A 26,618-nucleotide genomic window follows, 5' to 3' on the forward strand; every position below is an offset into this window, starting at 1 on the left:
TTCCTCTAGTTTTTGTCGTAGGCGAATTCGGGTCATGGAATTCTTCCCTTACCAATAAAATCGTTGCGAAGATACCTAGAAACTCGCCTACATCGTAGATCGGTGAGGTACGTAGGTAGAGATCAAGATTCTATGAAAGTTAGGTGATTCATATAACAATTGTTATAGCCCATCCTTTTTCGAAGCTTTAATCCCTCTTTTTTTTCTTAATTTTAACTCACTTTAGATTTTCATTCCCACATAGGTAAACGTGAAAAAACAGTTCATTGATAGTTATCAGGCATTTACTCTCCTTTAGAATGCTGTGAAGGACTGGCATTTCAATACGTGAATTTCGCTGAGAATTAGGAGCAAGGATCTGTATTTAAAGTACAAACACATATCTTGAACTATACAACAGGAATGTAATCGTAAATCCTGATATTTGCTAAAATTTTCATGTTATTAATATACAGGTTCCAGGTAGGTTGCTCTATTAACAGGTCTCTAACTTTGTCTTGCACCCACTGTCCGAATATCACGTTTAGTGTTTTTCCACTCCACAATGGATACAATATGGTGTAGACATTGCGGGGCGAGAAATGGGTGTGTATAGATATGGTTATTGGGACTCCATTGTGAACAAAGGCAACAATATTAGGTGTAAGAAATATACTCGGAGTTCTCCTTGAGAAAATTGGCCTCCACAAAAGAGAATCAGTATTTTGACATGATTATATACTTACTTCTTCTTTCCCTTTGAGAAACAGGTGAATTTTGAGATACTTGTTGAGAATTCACTTTCAATTAAGGTATCATTTGTATACAAAATACACTTGGAGTTTTCCTTGAGGATATATCGATACAAAAAATAAGTCGGTAATTGCACACAAGAATATACTTTTTTATTCTCTTGTTTTATACGTTGTCATTTATCATCATATTACAAAATCAATCCTTGTGTTACAGCTTCCATAAAATGCGGTGATTGTTTCACAATAATTAGTCATCTTTTAACATTGTATATGATAAAATATTATGGCTATCAGAAAATGGATGATAGTTGAATCTTATTCTGTTGGAATAAGTGATTACTACTATGCAATTATTCATATAAATTGTTGTAGTTGATGACGAACATTCTTTAACATGATACTAATAATGTTGGGTAAATGAATACAAACATTCTTATGGTGATACCAATTAAATTGGAGTAGGCAAATTCTAATTATAGAATTTCCTGCAATAATAAGATAAAGATCTATTGATTGTCCCGAACCTAGTATACAAGAAGATGAGTTATCACTAAATTCATATATTCAATACTCTGGTTTATGTCTGAACCTTTGGGTTTAATATAACCAATCAGCGTGTGTTTGATATACCTTTCTGAGATAATAGTGGAGTTTGATGTAATTGTTGGGATTCCATTTTTTATAAGGCAATAATATTAGGTATGTAGATATACTAGAAGTTCTCCTCAGGGATTTAGGAATCCATAAAAGGGAATCTGCAATTCTACATAATTCTGTATATGCTTTTATTGTCATTTTATATATTGTCAGTCATTATCCTATTACATTATCAATCCTTGCATTTCAGCTTCCACTTATTTCGATGACCGCTTCTCATAACTTATGTCATCTTCTAACACCGTGTATGATAATGTACTAGTAGTATGACTACTAGTTGATAGACGGTAGTTGATTTTCATTCCAACACAACTAATTATCAACATATTCCAACACAACTACTTTGTCGCTAGTATGACTGATAGTGAAACAAATCTAGCATTCATGTGTTGACATATTGTTATCTTTGATATCCAATATCTGGTCTCTTGGCCCAGTTGGTTAAGGCACCGTGCTAATAACGCGGGGATCAGCGGTTCGATCCCGCTAGAGACCATTTTTTTCCAAAATTATTGAATTATTATCTATTCAGTCGATAGAAGATGAGGGGCTCAGGTAATGTACTTTTCTTCACTTTTTACTGTATCAATACAAAAAATCCCAATTAATATAAATTTATATGTGTTTGCTTCAATCTAATTTCTTCTTAGTAACGTCCGTTCCTTTGCCCTTTATTGGAGAAAGTGCGGCCCTTCTTGTTTTTAGACCTGCTAGGAAGATCCTGTCTATTGCGGTTGGAATTGTTTGAATGATCACCTGTTCTGTTGCCTTGGGGATTTCTAGGAAAATCTAAAGGATGTGTATGAACTTTTTTATTTTTTGTCACTTTATAGCTCTGTGGGCTAAATGGTGACTTCTTCCTGTTATTATTATTGTTGTAACTATTATTTTTATCGTTGTTGCTCTTTGTCGATTGAGCTTTGCTCTTCCGTTTCATTTTATCTCTATAGTTTCTTGAACCGGGAAGGTCGTATGCATCGTCGTTATATTCGTAGTCATAGAGGTTGAAATCTTGTTCGTCATCATAGTTTTGTCTTTCCGAAGCTTGTCTTTTATAGCTTTTCAATTGGCTAAAATAGTATTGTTTGAATTTCACGGCTAAGTTATCACCGCAAAACGCACTTCCATCAGTGTTCGGCACTCTGGATGATCTTCTTTCCATACAATCATCTCCAAAATGACCGCTTTCCCCGCAGTTATAGCAGAAAATCGTTTGAAAGTCAAATTCACCACTATTATTATCCCTAGTTTTCAATAAGTAAGACCTCCAAATACTAGGACATCTTTCTCTTGAATGTCTTTTACTATTGCAAAGCGTGCAAAACACTTTCTTCCATTTGTGCGGACACTGTGATTTATAGTGCCCGTTTGCATTACAATTAGAACAAATTATAGCCTTTGGGCAGTGCTGCGAATAATGGTCATCCATAAATCCACAGTAAGTACATATCACATGGGGGCAATTTCTTTTCAAATGACCTCTTTGAGAACAATTATTACATTTTGGCTCTGCTTCCATTATTCCACCGTCTGCATCATAATCTTTTATTCCGAAATACCGGCCTTGGCCACGTAATGTTCTTAGTTCCTCTGGGTTAGCATCTACGTCCTCTATTGATGGAGCCAATAATTTATTAAATGTCAACGAATCGCTTGCTGTCGGTGTTGTCTCCTTCACATACGGCAATGTATCCATACTTTCCACTTCGGATAATAATGTCGACATAATATCTTGACTCCGTAGTTGGCTTTTATAACTCTATTATATGAAAGTATGTGTATGGTCTTTCGTCTTTTACTCATCGCATCGCTAACTGGGCAATTTTTCACTTTTTTTTATTGAGCAAGCAATTTAGAAGTCAGTCAAAAGGCTTGACATCAGGTAAGAAACAAAGACAAAAAACAAGCGCCTGCACTGTTTACGCCAAGACCGTTGAATTCGCACATTTCGAACAGTGCTATAATTGATATATCATTGTATATATGAACATCATTGTATTCTTTTTACCGCCCTCAAGGCTCTTATCGTAAGAAACTCATCAATCATCTCACACGACATTATTATTTGTTAAAAAATTTTCTCGAGGATTTTTCACTTGAAAAACAAAACTTGCGATGGCAACAAATGATATGTAGTATGTTGAACGATGTGTCATCTGATCAATAAAAGCTTAGACAGATATATCAGCAAGGCAGGAAAATAGAACAGAGATGAGTGCTAGTGAAGCAGGTGTTGCTGAGCAGGTTAAAAAGTTGTCTGTCAAGGACAATGGTAAGGATGCCGTAAAACCAAACAAGAAGGATAACAAAAAATCCAAGCAACAGTCCTTGTACTTGGATCCTGAACCAGTCTTCATTGAAGAAAGAACCGAAATGTTTGATAGACTGCAAAAGGAATACAACGATAAAGTTGCTTCTTTGCCGCGTGTTCCATTGAAGATCGTCCTGAAGGATGGTGCCGTTAAGGAGGCCACTTCTTGGGAAACTACTCCAATGGATATTGCCAAGGGAATCTCAAAGTCTTTGGCAGACAGATTATGTATTTCTAAGGTTAACGGCCAATTATGGGATTTAGACAGACCATTTGAAGGCGAAGCTGATGAAGAAATCAAACTTGAATTACTAGATTTCGAATCAGAAGAAGGTAAAAAGGTCTTTTGGCATTCTTCTGCTCACGTTTTGGGTGAATCTTGTGAGTGTCATCTAGGTGCACATATATGTTTGGGTCCCCCAACCGATGACGGTTTCTTTTATGAAATGGCTGTTAGAGATAGTATGAAAGATATTTCTGAATCTCCAGAAAGAACTGTCTCACAAGCTGATTTTCCAGCATTGGAAGGTGTTGCCAAGAACGTTATCAAGCAAAAGCAAAGATTTGAAAGACTGGTTATGTCTAAGGAAGATCTTTTGAAAATGTTCCACTATTCGAAATATAAGACCTATTTGGTTCAAACCAAAGTTCCAGATGGAGGTGCCACCACCGTATACCGTTGTGGTAAATTGATTGATTTATGTGTTGGCCCTCATATCCCTCATACTGGGCGCATTAAAGCCTTCAAATTATTAAAGAACTCTTCATGTTATTTCTTGGGTGATGCTACAAACGACTCTTTACAAAGAGTGTATGGTATCTCCTTCCCAGATAAAAAACTCATGGATGCTCATTTGAAGTTCTTGGCTGAAGCCTCTATGAGGGATCACAGAAAGATCGGTAAAGAACAAGAATTGTTCTTATTCAATGAAATGTCTCCGGGTTCTTGTTTCTGGTTACCTCATGGTACCAGAATCTACAACACCTTGGTCGACTTATTAAGAACAGAATATCGTAAGAGGGGTTACGAAGAAGTTATCACACCTAATATGTACAACTCCAAGTTGTGGGAAACTTCAGGTCATTGGGCGAATTACAAAGAGAACATGTTCACTTTTGAGGTAGAAAAGGAAACCTTTGGTTTGAAACCAATGAACTGTCCGGGTCATTGTTTGATGTTCAAGTCTAGAGAACGTTCTTATAGAGAATTGCCATGGAGAGTTGCTGACTTTGGTGTTATCCACAGGAATGAATTTTCTGGTGCTTTGTCAGGTTTGACTCGTGTCAGAAGATTCCAACAAGACGATGCTCATATCTTCTGTACTCATGATCAAATTGAATCAGAAATTGAAAATATTTTCAACTTCTTGCAATACATTTACGGTGTCTTTGGGTTTGAATTCAAAATGGAATTATCTACCAGACCAGAAAAGTATGTTGGTAAGATCGAAACCTGGGATGCTGCTGAATCAAAATTAGAATCAGCCCTAAGAAAATGGGGCGGTAACTGGGAAATCAACGCAGGTGACGGTGCTTTCTACGGTCCAAAGATTGACATTATGATTTCTGATGCTTTGAGAAGATGGCATCAGTGCGCCACTATCCAATTAGATTTCCAATTACCAAATAGATTTGAATTGGAATTCAAGTCTAAAGATCAAGATAGTGAGAGTTATGAAAGACCAGTTATGATTCATCGTGCTATTTTGGGGTCTGTTGAAAGAATGACCGCCATTTTGACCGAGCATTTTGCCGGCAAATGGCCATTCTGGTTATCCCCACGTCAAGTTTTGGTTGTCCCAGTTGGTGTTAAGTACCAAGGATACGCTGAAGACGTCCGTAACAAGTTACACAATGCTGGTTTCTATGCTGATGTTGACTTGACCGGTAACACTTTACAAAAGAAAGTTAGAAACGGTCAAATGCTGAAATACAATTTCATTTTCATTGTTGGTGAGCAAGAAATGAATGAAAAATCTGTTAACATTAGAAACAGAGATGTTATGGAACAACAGGGTAAGAATGCCACTGTTTCTGTTGAAGAAGTTTTGGAACTGTTGAAGAACTTAAAAGATGAAAAGAGAGGTGATAACGTCTTAGCTTAATGAGATTTTATGTAGTTAGAGTTTAACTTATTTAATTTATGTTTTGTAGAGAATAAATGAGTATGATGCCAAAATCTTTTTACTGCCTGGTATTCTCGGGTAATCCTTTTCTATTCAAAATAATGTGCGTCAAAACGACCTAAAGTAAGAATCAATTAATTCAAATGGCGGTCAACCAGTAATGTAAACATAAGAGATGTTTTAAAAACAATTTCAGGAACCCGCTACTAAGTTTTGTATAAATACATACAAATATATATACGATTCATTAAGGATTTTACCCTCAACCAACAATGTGTTTTTTCACACAGCACCTTTTAAGAATGATTTTTGCCGTTTCTGCCGCCTTGCAGTATGGATCGATGTTCATCTTCAGGGAATGGATCATTGGTAGCATTACTTTCGTCAGAAAACCCTGAGATAAACACATCAGAGCCATCTATTGAAGAGTCCATTTCTTGTGTCTGTTTTCCACTGGAGTTTCTTATATTTTCCCATGATGAAACTGAGTCATTGTCGCCGTTCCTGATTCTCTCCCAGGAAGACTGCAAATGACTGTTGTCTTGGCCTTCATTTACTGAGCCAGTAGCCCCTTTATTGTTATTACGATACAGACCTATAGGATCTCTTTGGTTCATAAAAGGCGAGCCATGGAATAAACCGCCCTTTTTCATTTGCTGTAGTTTGACTTTTGGATCTGGCAACCTTCTTTCTGGATTTTGGTACGTGATATAAAAGTACATCGACCATCTTGAGGGAGAGCCTAAATCTAAAAGATGCATCATCTCATACTGTCTTTGGTTTCTCGACACCTCCTTTGTTTGCCCCGGTGGTATGGCTTCAAAATCGTTATCACCATATTTATTAGTGTAGTTATCCTTCAAGACGCCTGTAGGGTCGCGTTCACTTAATTGTCGTGCATACATAGACCTACCGGCGACGTTTGTAGCGAAAAACAGAGCCATTACGCCCAAGACAAAATTTCTAGGTACTTTTACACCCTTAATAGTCTTAGTCTTATAGTAACGATAGGCAAACGGAGTGAAAAACACTGCTGAAAACCCCATCCAGCCTCCCCACATCTCTGCTTTTGCAATAGACCTATACGCCTTCGACAGCTCCAGTCTGTCTCTTGCATCTAGTAGTTCATCTTTCTCATGGAACTCAATAGCCTTTTCATAAGCCTTTCTGAACCAAGGTCTCTTCATAAAAGGTAATTCATGATCCGTTTCCTGCCCACTTTGAGCATTCTGTCCTTCTTCCTTTCCCAACATTGCCAATTACTTCATTCTCTAGTAGACATTAGACTTCTCAAAAAAAGACTATAAGCAATAACTCGTTCTAAAAACGGATATTTCGAAGTTTTATCCTGCATCGAAGTAAATCATTCGCTCTGTCACATTGGTTCATGAGGCTTTCACCCTTACTTTACGTAAACCCGCGGAAATAAAGTCTTTCTTTCTTGGCCGCCAAAAAAAAAAACGGCAATAAGACGGAAATAAAATCATATCACTATGGACGTAATATCCTATTCTGGATATATACGGTAACTGATAAAATATCGTCTTTTCGAGGAAGAGCTAGAATGGTGATGCCAGTGTCAATGGGAGTGATGGCTAAAGTCTACTGAAATGGAGCATGTCATTGCATTCTACGACACTTCAACTGCTATACACAGTACGGTGTACAATAATTGGTGAAAGGGAGCTTGGAAGTAGCTCTAACGTAACGATCAAAGCCCCAATAATCTCACTTTTATGAGCACGATTGAAATAGAGATATTCTGTTCAGTTAGGGCAGGACTATTCCCTTAAGATCGTTTTGCCTTTATATATATATGCGTAACACATCTTGTATGATGCCGTATACTATTTTTAAATTTTGAGGTCTTCTTGTATTTTTGTTGATTCTTAGTAGTTTTTTGTAAAGCGAAAAAGTAAAGCTATTACAGAAAAACACGTTAAGATATGTTCGTAAGTACGCATTATTAAGGGTTCGGTAAGGAACATAAAAACTAGGAAGGGAGCCATGGATTACTTTAGTGTCAAGCAGAACTACTATACGGGGAACTTCGTGCAATGTTTGCAGGAAATAGAGAAGTTTAACAAGGTCACAGATAACACGTTATTGTTTTACAAGGCTAAGACTCTTTTAGCGTTAAGTCAATACCAACCACAAGATCCCACTTCTAAGCTTGGAAAAGCGCTGGACTTGTACGTCCAGTTCTTAGATACAAAAGATATCACTGAATTAGAGGGTTTGTTAAAGGATAAACAAAGTTCGCCATATGAGTTACACCTTTTGGCCAGTGCTCAAGCTATCTTGGGTGACTTGGATGCAAGTTTGGAGACATGTGTGGAAGGTATCGACAATGATGAGGTGGAAGGAACTACTGAATTATTGCTACTTGCCATCGAGGTTGCTTTGTTGAACAACCAGGTCTCTACTGCTTCCACTATCTTTGACAACTACACTAATGCTGTTGAAGATGGCATTGCTGGTGACAACGAAATGATTTTGAACCTTGCTGAATCGTATATTAAATTTGCCACTAACAAGGAAACAGCGACATCCAATTTTTACTACTATGAGGAGCTCTCCCAAACCTTTCCTACTTGGAAAACCCAGTTAGGGTTGCTAAATTTGCACTTGCAACAAAGAAACATAGCTGAGGCTCAGGGTATTGTCGATTTATTGCTTTCTGACTACTATAGCGTTGAACAAAAAGAAAATGCTGCATTGTACAAACCTGCTTTCTTGGCAAACCAAATCACGCTTGCTCTTATGCAAGGCCTTGATACTGAAGACCTGACAAACCAATTGGTAGATCTAGATCATGAGCATGCATTCATCAAACATCACCAAGAAATCGACGCAAAATTTGATGAATTAGTGGAAAAATATGATCTTTCGAAGTAATTTATATAGTATTTCATGTCAAACAGGAATTGAAACTCAAGTGGGTCATATATATGCGTATATATTATTTTGATGAGGCGAATAACAATGGCACTATACATGAAGTGATATTATTTGGTTCACTAGAATTATGGGCAAAGTACCTAAAAGTAGGGAAAAAAGTGATTCAATGATTTATTATAAATATATGTACACTGTAGTATTTATTTCCTGGCATTTTAAATTGGTTCCTTATTTTTGTACGATTATGCATCCTTGAGTTTAAGCATTTGGAAAATCGACATTTTCTTCAACCTTAAATGGTGTTGGAAGTGGAGCATTAACATCCTTCATTTGTCTGACAGTTTCGATGAGCTCTATGGGTTCTTTAGGTTCCTTATCTCTTAAAACCACCACTCCGTTGTTTCCTTTGAATTTGCGTACAGGAACAAACCTGTCCTCCTTAATAAAGGAAATATATCTTGATTGTTGTGGCAGTATACGGGTCATGTTATTGACCTTATAAGGCTTTGAAGAGTATTTATTCTTGTAGAATTCTTCATCACTTTCTTTTGTTTCCTTTATACCTTTTTTTTCTGCCTCGCTTTCCTTTTCCTTTTCCTCTCGTTCTTTTTCTTCTCGTTCTTTTTTCTTTTCTTCTTCATTAGAACCCTTTTCCTTCTTTGTCTTCTTTGCTCTTGCTTTGGCTCTTGCTGTGGTGGAAAGGACTGCAGTTGCTACCTTTTCCACTTCTTTGCCACTAGATTCTTCATACATTTTTGGATAACTGAATGCTTCCTCTTTAGCATAGCAGTTCATTTGGAATTTAGGTATAGCTTGATCAGTACCGCGGATACCAATGACTGTTGTTGGTGTGAAAGAGAGAGACAAAAAGTGGGACAGTGGGAACCAGTACCAAAACTGTGAGAACATAACCAAACCAACCACAGATTTGGTATCCAAAGTACCTGTATCCGCATTTTCTAACTGAATTGTTACATTACGCCCTCCTGCATTCATTATACCTTGCGCCACACATGCACCGAATTTAGCTAAACCTTCTTGGTGTTTATTTGTAATTACATTCAAAAAATTCTTGTTGATCTCGGCAACTTGAGGGTTTAGTTTCTCTGTTTGTTGGATTAAAATCAAAGACAAAGCAATCATAGCGGCTTGACGAACAAAATCTACCGGATCCTTTGTTAATGGATCTAACACGTCAATAGCTGATTGTAGACCTTTACCAGCACAGGCAATCCCAAGCGCGAAGGCAGTACCACATCTAACATGAGCATTATGCGACTCAGATAGAAGTTGCACAATCCTTGGTACAGTAGTATAATCACGTAAGAGAACAAACCCCAGTGCAATGACTGCTGCTCTCCTAACGTCGTCGTTAGAATCTGAAACAGCAACATGCAGCAACCTCTTGACGGCTGAATTATTGCCTGTACCTGCATAAGCTAACGCAATTGTGAAAGCACCACCATAACGTAATAAAGACTCATCACTTGCTAACATTTTGACAATTAAACCATCAGCTAGCTCTTGACGGCCGTAATTTATCAAGGCTAAACCAACAGCTAAACCACGAGTAATATTGCCATGCTGGGTCTCTTGAGAGTACGTAAACATATCATGAATTGCTTCAGACTTACCAGTGCCTAACATACAAAGACCCATACCTAATGCTGCAGCTTCTCCAGATGTAGCAGAGTCGTTGTAAAGAACTTCCTTTAAGGCTTCATAGACTTCAATATTAGCTGAGCCCATACCGGCAAGGCCAATACCTAATGAAGCACCATGTAGCAAAACATCTACGTCTTCATCACCTGTAGTTCCACTGTTCTCTACTATAATGTTTTTCAAGTAGTCAGTAGTGTCACGACCAAAGCCAGCGTAAATTAGGCCTAAACCGTACAATGAACCACCTTTGATAAATCTAGAAGAGGCTCGACTGCCTGGTAAATAAGGGGCCATGACTTTTTTACCCTCCAACAAATTACCTTTATGGATGACACCTAATGAGGCTGTAGCTGTGAACTTCGCCCAGTTTTGAGCTTTTCCTAACCATGGCAAGTTCGCCTTTATGAACGAATTGTCAGTCGTACCAGCGTGCATAAATCCGTTAGCAACACTGACAGCTGTATGGAATAGAGAAAACTTCCCATCCAAAGCTGATTTAGACTTATTGAGAAGTCCAATGTCAATGTTCTTATTATTCAAAAGGAAGGTATTGTAATAATCACAAGTCGGTAGACCAGACAGAATATTCAATAAGGCGGAATCGTAACCCTGGGCAGTCAATTCAGTTACCAATATCTCGAGCAACTGTTGAGATGCAGAGGAAACTAAATCGAACGCAATTTGGGCCGACAACCCTTCATCATTTTCTTCCTTCAATTTTCTAAACAGCTGGAGGGCTAATTCAGCATCATTCAAATTTACAACTACTTTATTAAGTGTCAAATAATCGCAATTAGACATATTCATTAGAAAATCAAAAGATTTTCTTAATATTGCGGATCTAAACTTGGAATTTGTTACAGTGGTTATAGCAAGGGTCAGTAAGTAATTGATAGTTTTAACATTTTCAGGAGCAGAATCCTGATCCATTTTGTTTTTTAGAGCACTCTCAATAATATCTAATCTAAACCCTTCTAGAGCAATTCCTAATGCTAATTTCAGCTCTGACGCCTTTAAACACTTTTCTATCATTCGCTCAAAAATGGACGTCAATTTTGGGTCAATGGTGTTCTTAGTGTAAAATAGCTCGTCCTTAGTGTATTGCTTGGATGCCTTTTGGACATACATCTCAATACTCTTTGAAACTATAGTTTCGACAAATTGGGACTGTTCATCTATATCAAAACGATCCTCTGCAGCAAGTGCATACTTCACTGCAGATTCATATTCACCAAGGTTGTAATAAACTTTTGAGGCAATCAAAGCAGCCATTTCACGATCAGAAAAGGTATCGTCATCATACAATGCTTCAATATCCGGCAATTCATTCGAGATCTCGGACCATAGTTGGTCTACGACATTATTTATAGACTCTAAGGCATATGTTTTAACTGAATCTTGGCTCTCTCTCAATAGCGCTAAAAGTGGAGCGGCAGTGGTCAAGGACATCTTTTCCAGTAATATTTGAACTCAATCTACTCCGGGTGGTCTTTGATTAGATAGAGTTCCACAATTTTTTCCCTTAAACTCAAAGCATTACTTATATGTATCAAGTTTTGCCACCGAAAATGAATGAAATTCGACCCTACTCCTGTTGAAAAGTCAAACAAGATTACCCGCACCATAATTCTGAATATTGGCACTATATTAAAGAAGCTTGAACGACAATACTCCGTCCATCAGAAAACCAAGCTTAATGTAACATAACAACAATCAATGTTTTGAATGTTTATCACTAGTTTTGTCTTGGGCGGGGGAATTAGATGGAATACCATAAAATAATGGAAGGACTGTAAATTTTTATATACAAATCTATACTCATATATATATATATGTCAGGTAATCAATCAGTATAAAAGTCTGATGGAAACTTTGGCGGAAGTTTGATTCAGCTTTTCATAAATATCCTTGATTTCACTTTGGTTAACAGATGAGATGTCCGCCATTAAGTATGCGATCTCACCATGAGAATCTGAAAATTGTTTCTCGATATTGTGGTCGGATAAGATATCATTAACTGTCTTCAAAACACCAGGAACGTTACGATGAATATATAAGACACGTACTGTGTTCTCTTGATCGTAATCCAAAGACTTCAGGCTGACTTCTGGGAAGTTCACAGAACCCACAGAGTTACCTTCATTAATATATTTGGATAAGGATGTTGCCACCTCAATACCAATGGCACTTTGGGCTTCTTCAGTAGAGCCACCAATATGAGGTGTCAAGATAATATTTGGCAATGACACTAATTCAGAAGTCCAAGTATTCAAATCATCGTTGAAGGAGCCTTCACCATTCTTGGCCGGTTCGTGAGGATAAACGTCCAAAGCAGCCCCAGCAATTTTGTTGGCTTTCATAGCTTGGATTAAGGAAGGAATATCCACGACAGTACCTCTTGAAGCATTGATCACATAAGCTCCATCCTTCATAGCAGCAAATTGTGGAGCAGATAACATATTTTCAGTCTCAGAAGTAGCTGGTACATGTAATGTTACGAAATCAGACTTATTCAACAATTCATCCAGAGTAGAAACTTGTCTGGCAGTACCTAAGGCCATGATTGTTACAATGTCGTAGTACAGCACGTGCAGACCCATGGCTTCTGCAAGCACTGATAACTGGGAACCGATATGACCATACCCAATAATACCAAGAGTTTTTCCTCTTACTTCCCAACATCTAGCAGCAACCTTATTCCATGTGCCTGTATGCAATTCAATGGATCTGTCACCTAATTGTCTTGCCAAACTAATGATCTCACCAATGACCAATTCTGCTACTGATCTCGAGTTGGAAAAAGGTGAATTGAAAACAGCAATACCTTTACTGGCAGCATATTTCAAATCTACTTGATTGGTACCGATGCAAAAACAACCAACGCAAACCAGATTTCTAGCGTGCTGCAGTACTTTTTCAGTTAATCTAGTTTTTGACCTGATTCCGATGGCATGTACATCCTTGATTCTTTCAATCAATTCATCCTCAGGCAGGGATGACTTGTGAAATTCTACTTGATAGCCCTGGTCTTTGAAGATTTTGATTGCAGTTGGGTTGACATTTTCCAACAGTAAAATCTTCATATCACCAGTAGAAAAAGGTTTTAAAGCCTTTGGTTGCTTTGTAATGCTTACACGGCGAGGTAGCGTATTCATAAATGACTGAGTTGGTGAGGTTGAGACTGCACCTGGAGAACCAGAAAAGTTCATAGCACGTTGGAATGAATCTTGCAAATTATCGGTAGCTAGGTTAGACATTTTAAGGAAGAGAAACCAGAATCGGTGTGATTTACTTTTCCAATGTTAGAGTGGTGTATAGCAAAAATTGGTGCGAAATATTTTTCGCTGTAGTGACTTACAAACCTCTTATGTACTAAAGTTAGAAATTTAAGAAGTTGCTCATGATGGTGACTCGTTCTTAGCATGAAGAATCTAGCCCACAATTAAACTGAGCGCTGCCCGGCTGACCGCCAAATTTTTCGATTCAGAAAAAATGTGGCATTTTGAGTTTTTGGTGCATAAACAAAGGTGTACTATTAATCGCTTGGCACGTGACATTATGAAAAACAATAGCATTTGCTTGCTATGGTAGACTTTATCGCTAGAAAGTCTTTCAAACTAAACTCCTCGGCACGGACACAGCAAGGAATGTAGAGGAATTGAAGGGGTTTCAACCATATATAAAATAGTCAGTTGAACAAATAGAATTTATTTAGAAATGCTATTGACGTCAATATTTGCTGAAGTTGCTAAGGATTCCCATAATGAGTACAATTGATTCTGCAAGCCTTTATTTACCATGTTAGCGAATCCCATTGAGTGTTTACACCAAGTAATTCCGTTACTTTTGTCATCTTTGATTATGTAGTTGACGCCGATGTTCCAACAGTAAGTAGCTATAGTTTCTAATTCTGTTTGAAGTGCACCATCTGTATCTTGAAAACTTGATTGGTTTATATTTAGAAATTTACCAACTCTCTCCAGTATGTGCAGTTCTACTTTGTGGTTAAGATTGATTGCATTTTCCAGCAAAATTCGCAGCCAGCTACAGAGTTCTTGCTCCCTTATTTCAGTACCTATGTTTCTGTTTAGTACTGTTTCTACTATCTGTACTAGAACTCCTCTTGGTAGTCCTTCCATATTCGATGAGATATCAATCAATAGCGCATCCACGCGGCTATCTTGATATAATTCCGTTTTCTTTAGTATGTCTAAAATCCTAGTTTGATCGGTCATTGTCAATGCACTTTCCATGTGTATTGATAATGCTTCCAGAAAACATTCATTTAATGTATTTCTGTCTTCTGTTGATGACCCATCTTTGAATTCTGAACTTTTCTTCACAATGTTGATGTTGTTAACCAACTCGCCTGACTTTTCATGAATGTCACGATTTTGTTGATGTTGATCTAGCACGACTTCTTTTTTGGATATTGTCAACTGTAAGATAATAGCTTTAAACTTCCAATATGTAAAGTGATACATTTTTGGGAAGGTGAAATCTTGAATAGGAATAAGATCAATAAATTGAACGCAATAGTGGGGAAATTGAGAAATAGATTCAACTGACTCATTTGTTAAGCATTTTACAGCGACATTGTATGAGAAAGAGGCAAACCACTCGATCTCATTTACAGTCACTGGTTGTTGATATATTGCCTCCTTTTCAATCTCCGACGGTAAACCACTTAGCAATTTTACAGTTTTTAGAAACTCGACAGCCTTTTGTAAGAGTTTCTGCACAGTCGACAAATAATTAACGAAAGTTTCTATAGATTCCTCCTCTGATACTTTGACAATCATCTGTAAAGTATATCTCAGGATGCTCAATGTCTGAGAACTCGATGTAGATGATACATTTTGTGAATAGTTCTTGGATTGCAGTTTATCAAAGAGCATCAAAAGACCTTGAACGGACAGGTCTGTTTTCCGTTTGCATTCTGCCACTGCCAGTATGAGAGCATCTGTACTTTTTTCATCTTCAGATGACTTTATCTTCTGAAGACACGTAAGCGCCTCATGCATTTTATCATTTGCCAAAAAGGCCTGCAACATGAGAAGTTGACACAGTGGAGATTGTTTGTCCGCTTCATCCATATGTTGGTAAACTTTTAACGTATTGGAAAAATCTTGAATTTTATTATACGCAACCTGTAGAGCTCTTTGTATTTTTCCCCGATCAGAATAATTTTGACTAATGATATCCTTGAGTGCCAATTTGTAAAACCTGATACTATCAACATACTTTTCCATCTTTTCCAATTTTTTCCCGGCATTCCATAATAGCGTTATTATACAAGAGATAGAATGTTTGGAGAGGGGCTCAGAAACTATCCTTTCAATCTGAGTAGAAAAATCATCTAAGCTTTCCGCAATTTCCAAATCATTCATTGTTTTAGATTGCGTTGTAATTAAGAATCTGGAGCAAATTGCCTTTTCCAAGATCTTTCTATCATTTTTGGAATCTAGTTTATTGACTAGCAAATAATCAAGACACACGATAGATAGTTTTGTGTCCATTTCTGACAAATCATTGATGGAGGCAATGACCATTTGAAAATTTGCTTTCACATCTACCGACATTATCATTCGCATAAGGATTTCTTCTATAACTTCCGCAGGATTTGTAATATCTTTCCTATTGACGAACTTAATAGCCAATGCGAAAGAATCCACCTTGTTTGGATAGTCATTTTGTAAAAGGCTTAAATAATGATCACATTGTTCGAGTTCAGAGGCTTGTGGATAGGCTTCGACCAAACAATTTGCCATGAAACTCAAAACCGAGTATCTCAAATTGCTATAATCATTATGGCATTTTAAATTCTCCACAGGCAACTCTAAATATTTCTCCACATCTTTCAGAAAAGAGACTATACTTATCTGTATTTGTTGGGTTTCAAGATTATCACTCTCTTTCAACAAAATTGTGGAGTTATAGATCATCCTACATAATTCAATCAGCAAATCTGCGTCCATAAATTTGAAATTATCCATGATGTTGACTTTTGAAGTGTAAATTTTTGCAGTATCTAGATCATTCTCTGAAAGGCAAAGTTGGAAGTTCACTAAATAAAACTCGAATGTCAATTTTTTGAATTCAGTTTTTTCCTCGATGGAAAAATTCTCCTCATGTTCATTGATTATCTGTAAGTATTTTTCCGAATGCTGTTGTGTGTTGGTTATTAAATCTTTGAAATGGTGTTCACTAGCGGTTTTAAAAGAACCGACATAGCATTTAAAATTCCTTAAGAGATTGGTATTTGTTCGAAACAAAGCTTCATGGATGGATAGAAGCTTAGTTGCAAAGATTTTACATTTACAGAAGACTTCTTTAACGTATTTGTCTGATGCCTTTTCAGCTTTCATGGCAATGGTCAAAGAATTCCATAGGCTTGATGCTGCATTTTCCAATTTTAAAATAAGTTCCTCGTCCAGAATTACCGTAGTAGTTCTAAATGATCTATCGTATTTTTCTGCAATGGGATACAATGCGCTTATTTTATTATCTACTGTGATTAGATCGTTTTTCTCCAAGTCTTTAGCAGCGTAAATTTGCGAAGTTATCCATGTTGCAGTTTCTTTATATTATAATAATAAATATTAAATTGTTAGTTGATCTTGCCTGTCCGGATAAAAGAGAATAAAGGGTATGCTTTTGTATTTTGTTATATACCGCATAACTCAATTAGAGTTTTCCTAAATGTGGAATTGATACTGATGTCTGACATTGAAATCTTCTACTTGCTTTGGTATAAAGGTCTTTTTTAACGTTTTAAAAGTGTTGTTATCATCTAACAATCAACAATCCTACATTTTTTCCCTCTCTTTATTGTTTGTAAAATTAGCCGCCAAGATATTTTTGTTCCTTTGCACGGGCAAGAACAAAGTAGAACCATATTGAAAATGGGATAAAGTAGTGTACATATAATGTGAGAGTTTCCACTGATTTAAGAAAAGCGACTCATAAGACACATAAAGTATACTGGGGCCTAACAGATGGGTCTCACTTGTCATCCATCTGTATAATATTTTTTTACAAAAATAGAAGATATTACCTTGATATTCTTCTTAAGAAAGCAGTATATGGTATAAAATTGTGTTTGTGAATCTCCCTTTTGTTCACGTATTTTGTCGAGCTAGGATGTCTGGCTAAACACTGTTACTCCCACGAGAAAAATCAGAAACAGTTCGTGATACGTGATGCTTCATTTATCGACCTGGGCGGCTAAATTACACATTACCTATAAAAGAAACAACAAGGAGAGGGTAAAACAAACGAAAAAGTTATTACCTATTCATATAGGTGTATCTTAAGTCTATCAAGACAATATAATACAAATACAAACGGTTGAGAAAACAGCTATATCTTAGAATAATTAAAAGTAATGTCAAACAAACAATTAGTGAAGCCAAAAACAGAGACAAAGACAGAAATAACCACCGAACAGTCTCAAAAATTGCTCCAAACAATGCTAACAATGTCCTTTGGATGTTTAGCCTTTCTTAGGGGCTTATTTCCGGACGATATTTTTGTTGATCAACGATTCGTTCCAGAGAAAGTTGAGAAGAACTACAATAAGCAAACTACGTCTCAAAACAACTCCATCAAAATCAAGACATTAATTAGAGGTAAATCGTCTCAAGTAGACTTATTGTTAGATTGGTTAGAGAAAGGTGTTTTCAAATCGATTCGTTTGAAGTGTTTAAAGGCGCTATCACTAGGCATATTTTTAGAAGATCCCACCGATCTCTTAGAGAATTATATCTTTAGTTTTGATTATGACGAAGCGAATAATGTTAATATCAATGTAGATTTAGGTAACGATAGAAAGGAAGACAATAACGCTGGAGCTGAAAAAGAAACAATTTCTTTATTAGATTCGAGAAAGATGGTTCAACAATTAATGAGACGATTTATTATCATCACACAATCCTTGGAACCTCTACCTCAAAAAAAGTTTCTCACCATGAGGTTGATGTTTAATGATAACGTCAATGAAGATTACCAACCGGAATTGTTCAAAGACGCGACTTTTGACAAAAGAGCAACATTGAGGGTTCCGTCAAATTTAGATAGTGACGTCTTTGATGTAGGTACTCTAAACACAAAACATCATAAAGTGGCTCTTTCAGTTTTGTCGACGGCGACATCTACTATGGAAAGGGCTGAAGGCACGAATTTTATTAGAGTAGACCCTTTTGAAGTAATTTTACAACAACAAGAGCAAAATCAACGAAAAGAACATATTCCTGCAAAACCCCAGAATTTCGTTACCAGTCAAACAACCAATGTACTTGGAAACCTTCTAAACTCATCACAGGCAAGTATACAACCGACCCAATATGTCTCAAATAACCCTGCCACCTCTCATTGTAGTTGCGAATGCGGATTAGAAGTTCCCAAAGCAGCTACTGTTTTGAAAACTTGTAAAAGTTGCCGAAAAACGTTACACGGTATCTGTTATGGCAATTTTCTACATTCTTCAATTGAAAAATGTTTTTCTTGCATTTATGGCCCTTCCTTAGATATCACATGGTCTAAGTTTCAAGACCTCATGATGATCAGAAAAGTTTTTAGGTTCCTCGTCAGAAAAAAGAAAGGTTTCCCAGCATCCATAACAGAACTGATTGATAGTTTTATTAATCCTGAAGATCAGAATAACGAATTAAAAGAAAGAGTTGCGTTCGCACTATTCGTATTTTTCCTGGACGAAACACTATGTCTTGATAATGGGGGTAAACCTAGTCAAACAATTAGGTATGTTACGAGCTCTGTACTTGTCGATATAAAAGGAGTTGTTACACCCAGTAATACAAATGAACTGAAAATAAATCACGAATATTTATGGCATTTCACTACCAGTTCACCCAAAGCTGAAAGCTTTTATCAAGAGGTTTTGCCTAATTCGAGAAAACAAGTAGAGTCATGGTTGCAAGATGTCACTAACCTGAGAAAAATATATGCTGACGCTCTTTCTCCGTCTTCAACTTTGAAAGAGCTCGACCTTAATTCAAGTCTTCCAACACAAGACCCAATAATTACTTGTCAAAAGAGAAAACATCATAACCTTAATGAGTACCTGCAGGACGAAAAAAGCTCGGTTATTAATGATACGATGATGACAAGAGACAATGAAGAAAAAATGCCAGCAAAGATTCGCAAAATTAGTGTCTCAAAAAAAACCCTGAAAAGTAATTGGTAGCACAAAAAAATGATAAATAAAAAGTAGAAACATATTCTTATATTTATCGTTTGGAAAAATACAGTCTAAAAAGATTCAAAGGGCTGCTTTAATCCTTCGTAATAACTCCTTAGCGATGCTTTGCTTTAAATAGCTTTTTTATACTATAATAACGAAATAAACTGACGTTAATGCATCCAAATTCTTCTATTATGCATGTCATACAATGTAATAGATACTATCAGTCAATAAAAGGGCGGTCATTCACGATATTTGGACTGTCAACTTTCAAACAAATTGCCTTCTGAATCACTAATGTCACTCCTGTTATTAACTTCGTCTATATCCATATCTTCAGTGCTTTCACTACTAGTGATATTTACTGTATTATTATTACTGCTATACTGTACAGGATTACTTTGAATAATATCTTTCAAATCCAAATTTTGATTTTTTAGCTTATCTATAACCCCGTTGATTATGGTACCATTTTTGCTAATTTCATTGATGATACTTTGTAAGATAGAGCTATCCTCAAAATGTATTACATCATCATCGATTTCGAAATTTAACTGTCCTGATATTATAAGCTTCGTTAACTCTTTCTTAATATCTTCCAGATCAATACCTAATGTAGATGATAAATAAGTAAACTGTAGCTTTTTTGATATTCTCAAGTAAAAGAAGTAAATTTTACATCTCATAATAATTGCAGCGGATGATGACCAGCTCGGTTCCAGAAAAAGACTTTTCACACACATCCCATTTATCTCTCCATGCCAAATTTTGAAAAACTTGTTGAAGTTTGTGTTTATTAGCAGTTCGAGACAAGTAACCAACAATGGTGTCATACAAAAAAACTGCTTTAAATCACTCAAGTAAATAAAATCATCATAATTATCCAATGGTATGGAAATGAGTACAGATATATTCAGCATCATCATAAACTCCTCTTTCGATATGAAATCAACACTATTAAAATGTTCTGAAAGAACCTTCAGTGTCAATGGTTCTGAATTCATTATTGTAAAGAATTTTGTGCAACAGTCAAAATATCTTTCTTGTAAGAAATAAGAGACACAGAGCAATATTTGTATTCTCACAAGTGAAAAAACATCCTCTTGAGCAGTTTCACGACCGGTCCCACGCTCTATCACGGGACCAGAATTATCATAATTCTCACGCCGTTGAATAATACTTTTCACATTATATTCGATTTCTTCAACGCCTTTAAAGTTCTTACACAATAACGATATTTGGGTGATTTTTTCTAAATGCTGACATCGCTGACTCAATGGAACTTCTTGTGACTCCATTTGAAATATTGCATTATGGAAATTATGTGAAATTATATCTCGTGCAGTATTTTCATCGAATCCTCCAAGTAACGAAGAATGAGGATTACTTACCAGTTGGCTATTCAGTATATTAACAGGTCTTAACCCACTCTCCTCTATTAGGATATCCAGATAAGGTGTGTTTGTACAGTGAATTTCCTGCAAATAGCTTATGCCTTGAATTGCCCATTGTTTTCTTTCATCTTTACTACCATAATTGACAGAGAGTAAATGACCAATACGTTCAATCAATATGGGTCCTTTGGCGCCATAAAACATGAGCTTTTAAATATCTAGAAGCTATTTGTTAATTATATTATTGTGTGTTTCAAAATTGTTTTTGTTTGCACGTCGATCTCCTTTTAAATATTGGATAATAATGTAGAGACAATGTAAAGTAAGTGGAGAAAAAATGAACGCGTTGGAAACATAGTGATATCGGAAGCGTATTAACATGTATATTATATATATATTATTTACAGTGAGACTTGACTATAAGCTAACTAATTGAAGTTTTGAAGAGAGCAAACTATATCACTTTTCTTAGTGGAAAAAGCTCTTCATCTTTTCCAACCAAGAAATGTATTCGTTGTTCTCTTTAAACTCGGAATAGGCACTAATGAAAGAGGCTAACTCTTCATTGACGCCTCTGCTTTCCAAATAAGCTTCTAAAGATTCTTGTAATTCTTCATCCAAATTGGAAAAGGGTGGGCCATGGTATGCCAATTCTCTTGTAATTTCGGCTTCAGCGGACTGATTCAAAGCAGCATCAACAGAGGTATATGGAGTAGCGCTATCAACATAAAATGAACCTTCTTGTAAGTTCATTAACAGTTCAAATGAGATAGCAGGTTCAGTTGCACTTTCCTTAGAAATGACAACATTAACATTGGCGAAGTTATCTGATAAGGCATCAAAATCATCCTCATTTATCCCGTCTTCGTTTGTTTCAGTATTTTCATCCATTGCATTGTTGTAGGGCAAATTAGCAATTTGGGCAACATCAAAGAACACATGAACAGTTTCACCAGACTCAGTTCTTCTAACTATCTCAGCCTCATTCTTATTGGGTGTCTCCACCAATGAAAATTTGTATTTGTTCAAAAAGTCATTAAATGTGTCCACTGAAGTTGAATCTGGCAACGTGTCCTTCTCAATTTTCAATTCCGATTGCAAAATCTCACCTACTCTTTGGGTCTCCTGATTTTTCATGATTATAGCCGGGATAAAACATCTTTTAGAGTTGGCAACAGTCAATACTCTCCACGATGATTTCACCACAGTGGACTTCGGCGTAGACAAAACGCTTCTAGCAACAGCACGATTGACGCTTCTTAAGAACATTCTTTGTAATTATATATTAAAGTTTACTATACAGTTTTCAATGATAGCAACCGGATTCAAATTGACGTCTGAACAAATTTGTTGTATGAATAGAGTATTCAAGAATTGTTTGTGCCAATATTTTAGCTCGCTTCACTTTCATTTTCTTAAAAAAATGAGGCGCCACCGGGTATTATTGAGAGGGCTATAATTAGCAACATATATATAGGAAGATTTAATCCCATTTATTCATACTCTCCGCTACCTAATAATATTGATACATGATACAGTTATTCTCGCCAGGATTTCGGAAGGTTTTGCTATATTATATGCAAAAAAAAGGAAATGTTACGTAACTGTACAACCTACATAGAAATATGAATTATATTATGAGGGGTTCGATGATGAGGTAATAAAGGGTTAAATGAACGTCAAAAAGATAGTTGGGACATATCCAATACGGAATCGGGTATGTCAGAGATGTTCTTAATCAGCGTTACGACGAGCAACCTTCTTGGCCAATCTTTTGCCGGTACCGAAGATCTTCTTGTCTCTGTTCTTCTTTTGCTTTCTTTGTTGTCTAGAAGCCTTTTCAACCTTTTCAGCCAAGCCGTATCTGACTAATCTGTAGGTTGGTTCGAACTTTTTAGCTTCTGCGACGGAGTTGTAGACCAAACCGAAACCAACAGACTTACCACCACCAAATTGGGTTCTGAAACCGAAAACAGAGACAGCGTCCTTTTCAGCCTTGTAGACTTCGGCCAATTTTTCACGCAATTCATCCTTGGAGACATTAGCTCTGTTTGGGTGCAAGACGTCGACAACGAATTGCTTTCTGGCCAACAATGGGTTGGAGATAACCTTTCTGGTACGAATAGTGACAGCGTCAGACTGTTCGGAAATAAAATGAATGAAAAGAGAGCTCCCCAATCATTTCTCAAAGAGTTAGTATTATAAACTTCGCAATTTACCAAAAAAATAACCCAGAAAAATACAATAGTACTGTTTCATTGTTAGAGTTTTTGCAGTTGGTTCCAACCTTGAAAGTTTCTTTTCCAGAAATCGTACGTCACTGACATATATAAAGAGTGTATATTACTGTTACGGCAGTATCTGTGTTGCAAGCTTAAAGTTTCTGGATCTTGTTCGCTCTAAAAACTTCTGGCAACAGAGCGCGTACCATTGGTCCATTTTCACCATAAATTTATTTGTGACTTCTTGACTTCGCACTGCTACTCATAAAACTGTAAACCTATTAATTGTCTGTTTCACCTTCTTTTGGTTCAGTATCAAATTCGACATACCATTTTTATTGATCTTCTGTAAGTACCTTTGCGTTTGCGCCGAGATTCAAATAAGAAGGTTTAAGATAAAGGTCAAAATTTTGCCTACTACTTCAATACTACAACTGTTTAGTTACCGACTTGCTTGACATTCAAAGAGGTGACGATTCGCTAGAGAACCTCTGAGGCCACTCAGATGCGTACACACAAGGCAGTGAATGAGATAGTTACCGCCACAACTAGGGTCACTCTACCGTGTATTTCGAAGTTACGTGAAACTGAGGGTATTAGCGAGTGCTACCAAGGCAATAAAGAGAGCATACCGTCCAGACTCCTCTGATCCTTTGGGCCCTGCCTAGGGAATTACTAGCAATCTACCGACATTGCTTCCTTCCAAGCAGTCGCCCGAACAGAATGTTACTGCCTAGAATTTTTCAGCATAAGAATATTTTGAAGTTCGCCGGCCTTTAATTTCCCGAAAAAGGAATCAAAATATGTACAGATGTAATATCTTTGAAAAAGTCGGTTGTATATTACGAGGCAATGACTGTCTGTTGGCTGCTGAGAAATATAATTCAATAAAACAGTTAAAAAATAATGTATGAATAAAAAGAAGACAAAAATTGCATTATATATGATCAGTGTATGTTTTCCTTCTCCTGCACTGTACTCTTATTACTTCTCGAATTCTAACGCAAACCGCCTCATTAACGTAGGCTCGCGATCTACTCCGTTAGCTTCCATATTATGGCGGTAATCATGCAACATTTCTGTAGCCTGTTGAGTGATCTTTTTTCTTTCTGAGCTGCTTACATCTTTCCTGCACTTCAATATCCCTACAAGTAAATCTATGCGCGAATCCCAGTATACCTCAAGATATTTTTTCCAAATATCTAGTATGCTATCAATAGGCTCACAACTTAGATCCATAAAAAACTCCATGACAGTAAAATTTTGTGTGATCAAGGTATCCTTACTTTCATTGCCATCTAGTACTTTGACAAAGAGCTGGTAAAAAATTTCAAAATCCCTCTTCATTGCCTCTAAAAACTTATTGTTCTTACTTTTAAATGAATGCTCGAACGATAAAGCACTCAAAAATTTTATAATTGTTTCTCCAATAACATTATCTATAAAATTGACAAATAGCACAGAGTTCATTTGGGGCTTGATGTCTAACAGATATTCATCGAGTGTATCAGCGATCTGTTGCGCTTGGCTCCCCATGTACCAACTTTTACTAAAAATTTCTTGATATGGTTTCGTTAAATCGTCAAACATTAATGTGATTAAGCCTAAAGAGCTGCATTGAGCAACTTCGGCAAATCCATCTAAAGTTCCTTCTAAATTGTTAGTAATTTGCTTCTCATAAAGTTTAGAAACTAGTTTACCGTATTTGGATGAAATGGCAACGGCGTAGTCCGCAGCTTTCATTTGATCATTTGACACCGCAATTAAATATTCTACCAATCCTCCCGCGCATTCTTCTTCCGGAGTTATACTCTCTGGATCTATATCATATTTGTGATTGTAATTGATTTGCCTTTTGATTTCTCCACTTATCTTGGATATCCAGTTTTTTTGTCTCTTTGTTAACAGATCACTAAATCGTTCAACTACGCCGACAAGAATTTTTGCCTGGTTAGTACCTGCTGCGACTTCCACTTGCTGGGTAAACATTTGGAAACAAGTCTTGGTCCCATCAAGGAAAAGTAATCCATCTGAATCGGAATGTGGAGGCGTGCTTCTTTCCAAGAACACATCAAATTCAGCTTTCTCCAAATTACCGATCCATTCAGTCATTTTAACGACAATTAAATTCAAGTAGTCTTTAAATAGCGTTTCCTTTTCTTCATCGCCGATAACAGATTTGACTTCATTCTTACTAAAGCCGAAATCCTGTTTAAGGGTGTCTTGAAACGTCTTATCGAACGCAAGAATATCGAGAATAATAATGGTTTCAGGTTCAGAGTCCACGAGGTCCGTAATCAATGAATGTAGTTCCTTATAGTACTGATTAAAGTACACCTCAAATATGTTCCAATGTGGGGGACAGCAATTGGCAATATGTTCCTTTACTATAATCAATTCGTTGAAAATCCAATCCATGTTATCAAGAACATCGAATTTTTGATCTCCAACATATTTGTCTTTCATTTCTCCAAACATTTCAGATATGGAATTATTTATCCCATTTATTAGAAAATGCTTATAACCACGGGGTGCTGTTCTTGTTGAGATTGTACCGCTCATTATCTCTTGATACAATCCCTTGTTTGTCGGATACTCTATAATTGTGGGTGCTTCCTCTTGTAGTCTTGCAGTGTTTTTACTGTTTGGAAGTTTTTTTATCGAAGATTTTTCAATTTCAATTTCTTTCTTCTTGATAATGTTCCTAATTGCTTCAATTCTCAAGTCTTCCCTTTCTTCTAGATCATAAATCTTGAAAAGTCTAATTGCTAAAGATATCTGATCAGCTCTAGCCATTTCCACAATATCATATGTTAATCCGTCCAACAATTTGTCAAATTTTGATATTATTCCCGATAGTCTGGAAAAAAGTTTTATGACTGTACGTTGTGCATCTTCAGTTGCTTCTTTAGCCATAATAACAACCTGTTCTTGAAAGTCCCGTGCTGAAGTTAATAGGAAATGAATTTCCAAAAGGTGGGGACAGCCAGTCTGTAAAGCGTCTTCCGCCAATTCCGTCACTAATAGCCTTTCTATATGCTCCATCAATGCAACAAAACTATATATTCGATTATAAATCGAAGATGTGGTATTAATTGTTTCATATAGTTTTGTGGCTTGGAAAAGTATATCATAACGATTAATTGCAAATCGATTGTCATTACCTAACTTGTTGACTTCATTGATTTGTTGTTTGATTGATGTGACTGAATCCTTGGATATGTTCAACAGTTTGAGAGATTCTTCGACTTCACCATAATATTTATCCGATTCTTTATTTAATTGGTATTCTATCACTGATTTTTCCTTCAATAATTGTTCCTTAATATCTCGTACTCTTTCAAGTGATAGATCACCCTTTACTAAATCACAAACTTGCTGTAAGGGACTTGAGGTCATCTTAATAACA

The 26,618-nt window shown here is 36.5% G+C and overlaps 12 protein-coding genes and 1 non-coding gene across 13 annotated transcripts; 4 read left to right on the plus strand and 9 right to left on the minus strand.

Moving 5' to 3' along the window:
- Positions 1-1,813: 1,813 nt before the first annotated feature.
- Positions 1,814-1,887, plus strand: Smki_9.trna4I. Its single transcript has one exon. It is a non-coding gene; the product is annotated as a tRNA-Ile (tRNA).
- A 150-nt stretch (positions 1,888-2,037) lies between these two features.
- On the minus strand, positions 2,038-3,117 carry AIR1 (TRAMP complex RNA-binding subunit; the record flags this gene model as incomplete). The annotated part of the gene is made up of 1 exon (XM_056223180.1): positions 2,038-3,117. One exon carries the CDS (start codon positions 3,115-3,117, stop codon positions 2,038-2,040), a length of 1,080 nt encoding a protein of 359 aa, XP_056082797.1.
- Positions 3,118-3,602: 485 nt separating this feature from the next.
- THS1 (threonine--tRNA ligase THS1) lies at positions 3,603-5,807 on the plus strand (the record flags this gene model as incomplete). Its single annotated transcript, XM_056223181.1, has 1 exon — positions 3,603-5,807. One exon carries the CDS (start codon positions 3,603-3,605, stop codon positions 5,805-5,807), a length of 2,205 nt encoding a protein of 734 aa, XP_056082798.1.
- A 317-nt stretch (positions 5,808-6,124) lies between these two features.
- RCI37 (Rci37p) lies at positions 6,125-7,081 on the minus strand (the record flags this gene model as incomplete). The annotated part of the gene is made up of 1 exon (XM_056223182.1): positions 6,125-7,081. The coding sequence occupies one exon, from the start codon at positions 7,079-7,081 to the stop codon at positions 6,125-6,127; it is 957 nt and encodes a 318-aa protein (XP_056082799.1).
- Positions 7,082-7,835: 754 nt separating this feature from the next.
- On the plus strand, positions 7,836-8,726 carry SEC28 (coatomer subunit epsilon; the record flags this gene model as incomplete). Its single annotated transcript, XM_056223183.1, has 1 exon — positions 7,836-8,726. One exon carries the CDS (start codon positions 7,836-7,838, stop codon positions 8,724-8,726), a length of 891 nt encoding a protein of 296 aa, XP_056082800.1.
- A 261-nt stretch (positions 8,727-8,987) lies between these two features.
- On the minus strand, positions 8,988-11,840 carry RPN2 (proteasome regulatory particle base subunit RPN2; the record flags this gene model as incomplete). Its single annotated transcript, XM_056223184.1, has 1 exon — positions 8,988-11,840. The coding sequence occupies one exon, from the start codon at positions 11,838-11,840 to the stop codon at positions 8,988-8,990; it is 2,853 nt and encodes a 950-aa protein (XP_056082801.1).
- Positions 11,841-12,238: 398 nt separating this feature from the next.
- On the minus strand, positions 12,239-13,648 carry SER33 (phosphoglycerate dehydrogenase SER33; the record flags this gene model as incomplete). Its single annotated transcript, XM_056223185.1, has 1 exon — positions 12,239-13,648. The coding sequence occupies one exon, from the start codon at positions 13,646-13,648 to the stop codon at positions 12,239-12,241; it is 1,410 nt and encodes a 469-aa protein (XP_056082802.1).
- Positions 13,649-14,098: 450 nt separating this feature from the next.
- SPO22 (Spo22p) lies at positions 14,099-17,121 on the minus strand (the record flags this gene model as incomplete). Its single annotated transcript, XM_056223187.1, has 2 exons — positions 14,099-16,971; positions 17,067-17,121. The coding sequence occupies 2 exons, from the start codon at positions 17,119-17,121 to the stop codon at positions 14,099-14,101; spliced, it is 2,928 nt and encodes a 975-aa protein (XP_056082803.1).
- Positions 17,122-17,778: 657 nt separating this feature from the next.
- On the plus strand, positions 17,779-19,596 carry HOP1 (Hop1p; the record flags this gene model as incomplete). Its single annotated transcript, XM_056223188.1, has 1 exon — positions 17,779-19,596. One exon carries the CDS (start codon positions 17,779-17,781, stop codon positions 19,594-19,596), a length of 1,818 nt encoding a protein of 605 aa, XP_056082804.1.
- A 260-nt stretch (positions 19,597-19,856) lies between these two features.
- Positions 19,857-21,191, minus strand: PCI8 (Pci8p; the record flags this gene model as incomplete). Its single annotated transcript, XM_056223189.1, has 1 exon — positions 19,857-21,191. One exon carries the CDS (start codon positions 21,189-21,191, stop codon positions 19,857-19,859), a length of 1,335 nt encoding a protein of 444 aa, XP_056082805.1.
- A 264-nt stretch (positions 21,192-21,455) lies between these two features.
- MAM33 (Mam33p) lies at positions 21,456-22,256 on the minus strand (the record flags this gene model as incomplete). The annotated part of the gene is made up of 1 exon (XM_056223190.1): positions 21,456-22,256. The coding sequence occupies one exon, from the start codon at positions 22,254-22,256 to the stop codon at positions 21,456-21,458; it is 801 nt and encodes a 266-aa protein (XP_056082806.1).
- A 465-nt stretch (positions 22,257-22,721) lies between these two features.
- RPS24B (40S ribosomal protein eS24) lies at positions 22,722-23,542 on the minus strand (the record flags this gene model as incomplete). Its single annotated transcript, XM_056223191.1, has 2 exons — positions 22,722-23,126; positions 23,540-23,542. The coding sequence occupies 2 exons, from the start codon at positions 23,540-23,542 to the stop codon at positions 22,722-22,724; spliced, it is 408 nt and encodes a 135-aa protein (XP_056082807.1).
- A 651-nt stretch (positions 23,543-24,193) lies between these two features.
- Positions 24,194-26,608, minus strand: SEC6 (SNARE-binding exocyst subunit SEC6; the record flags this gene model as incomplete). Its single annotated transcript, XM_056223192.1, has 1 exon — positions 24,194-26,608. One exon carries the CDS (start codon positions 26,606-26,608, stop codon positions 24,194-24,196), a length of 2,415 nt encoding a protein of 804 aa, XP_056082808.1.
- Positions 26,609-26,618: the final 10 nt, after the last annotated feature.

This window comes from Saccharomyces mikatae (genome assembly GCF_947241705.1).
Source record: "Saccharomyces mikatae IFO 1815 strain IFO1815 genome assembly, chromosome: 9".
In the NCBI taxonomy this organism is placed as follows: Eukaryota; Fungi; Ascomycota; class Saccharomycetes; order Saccharomycetales; family Saccharomycetaceae; genus Saccharomyces; species Saccharomyces mikatae.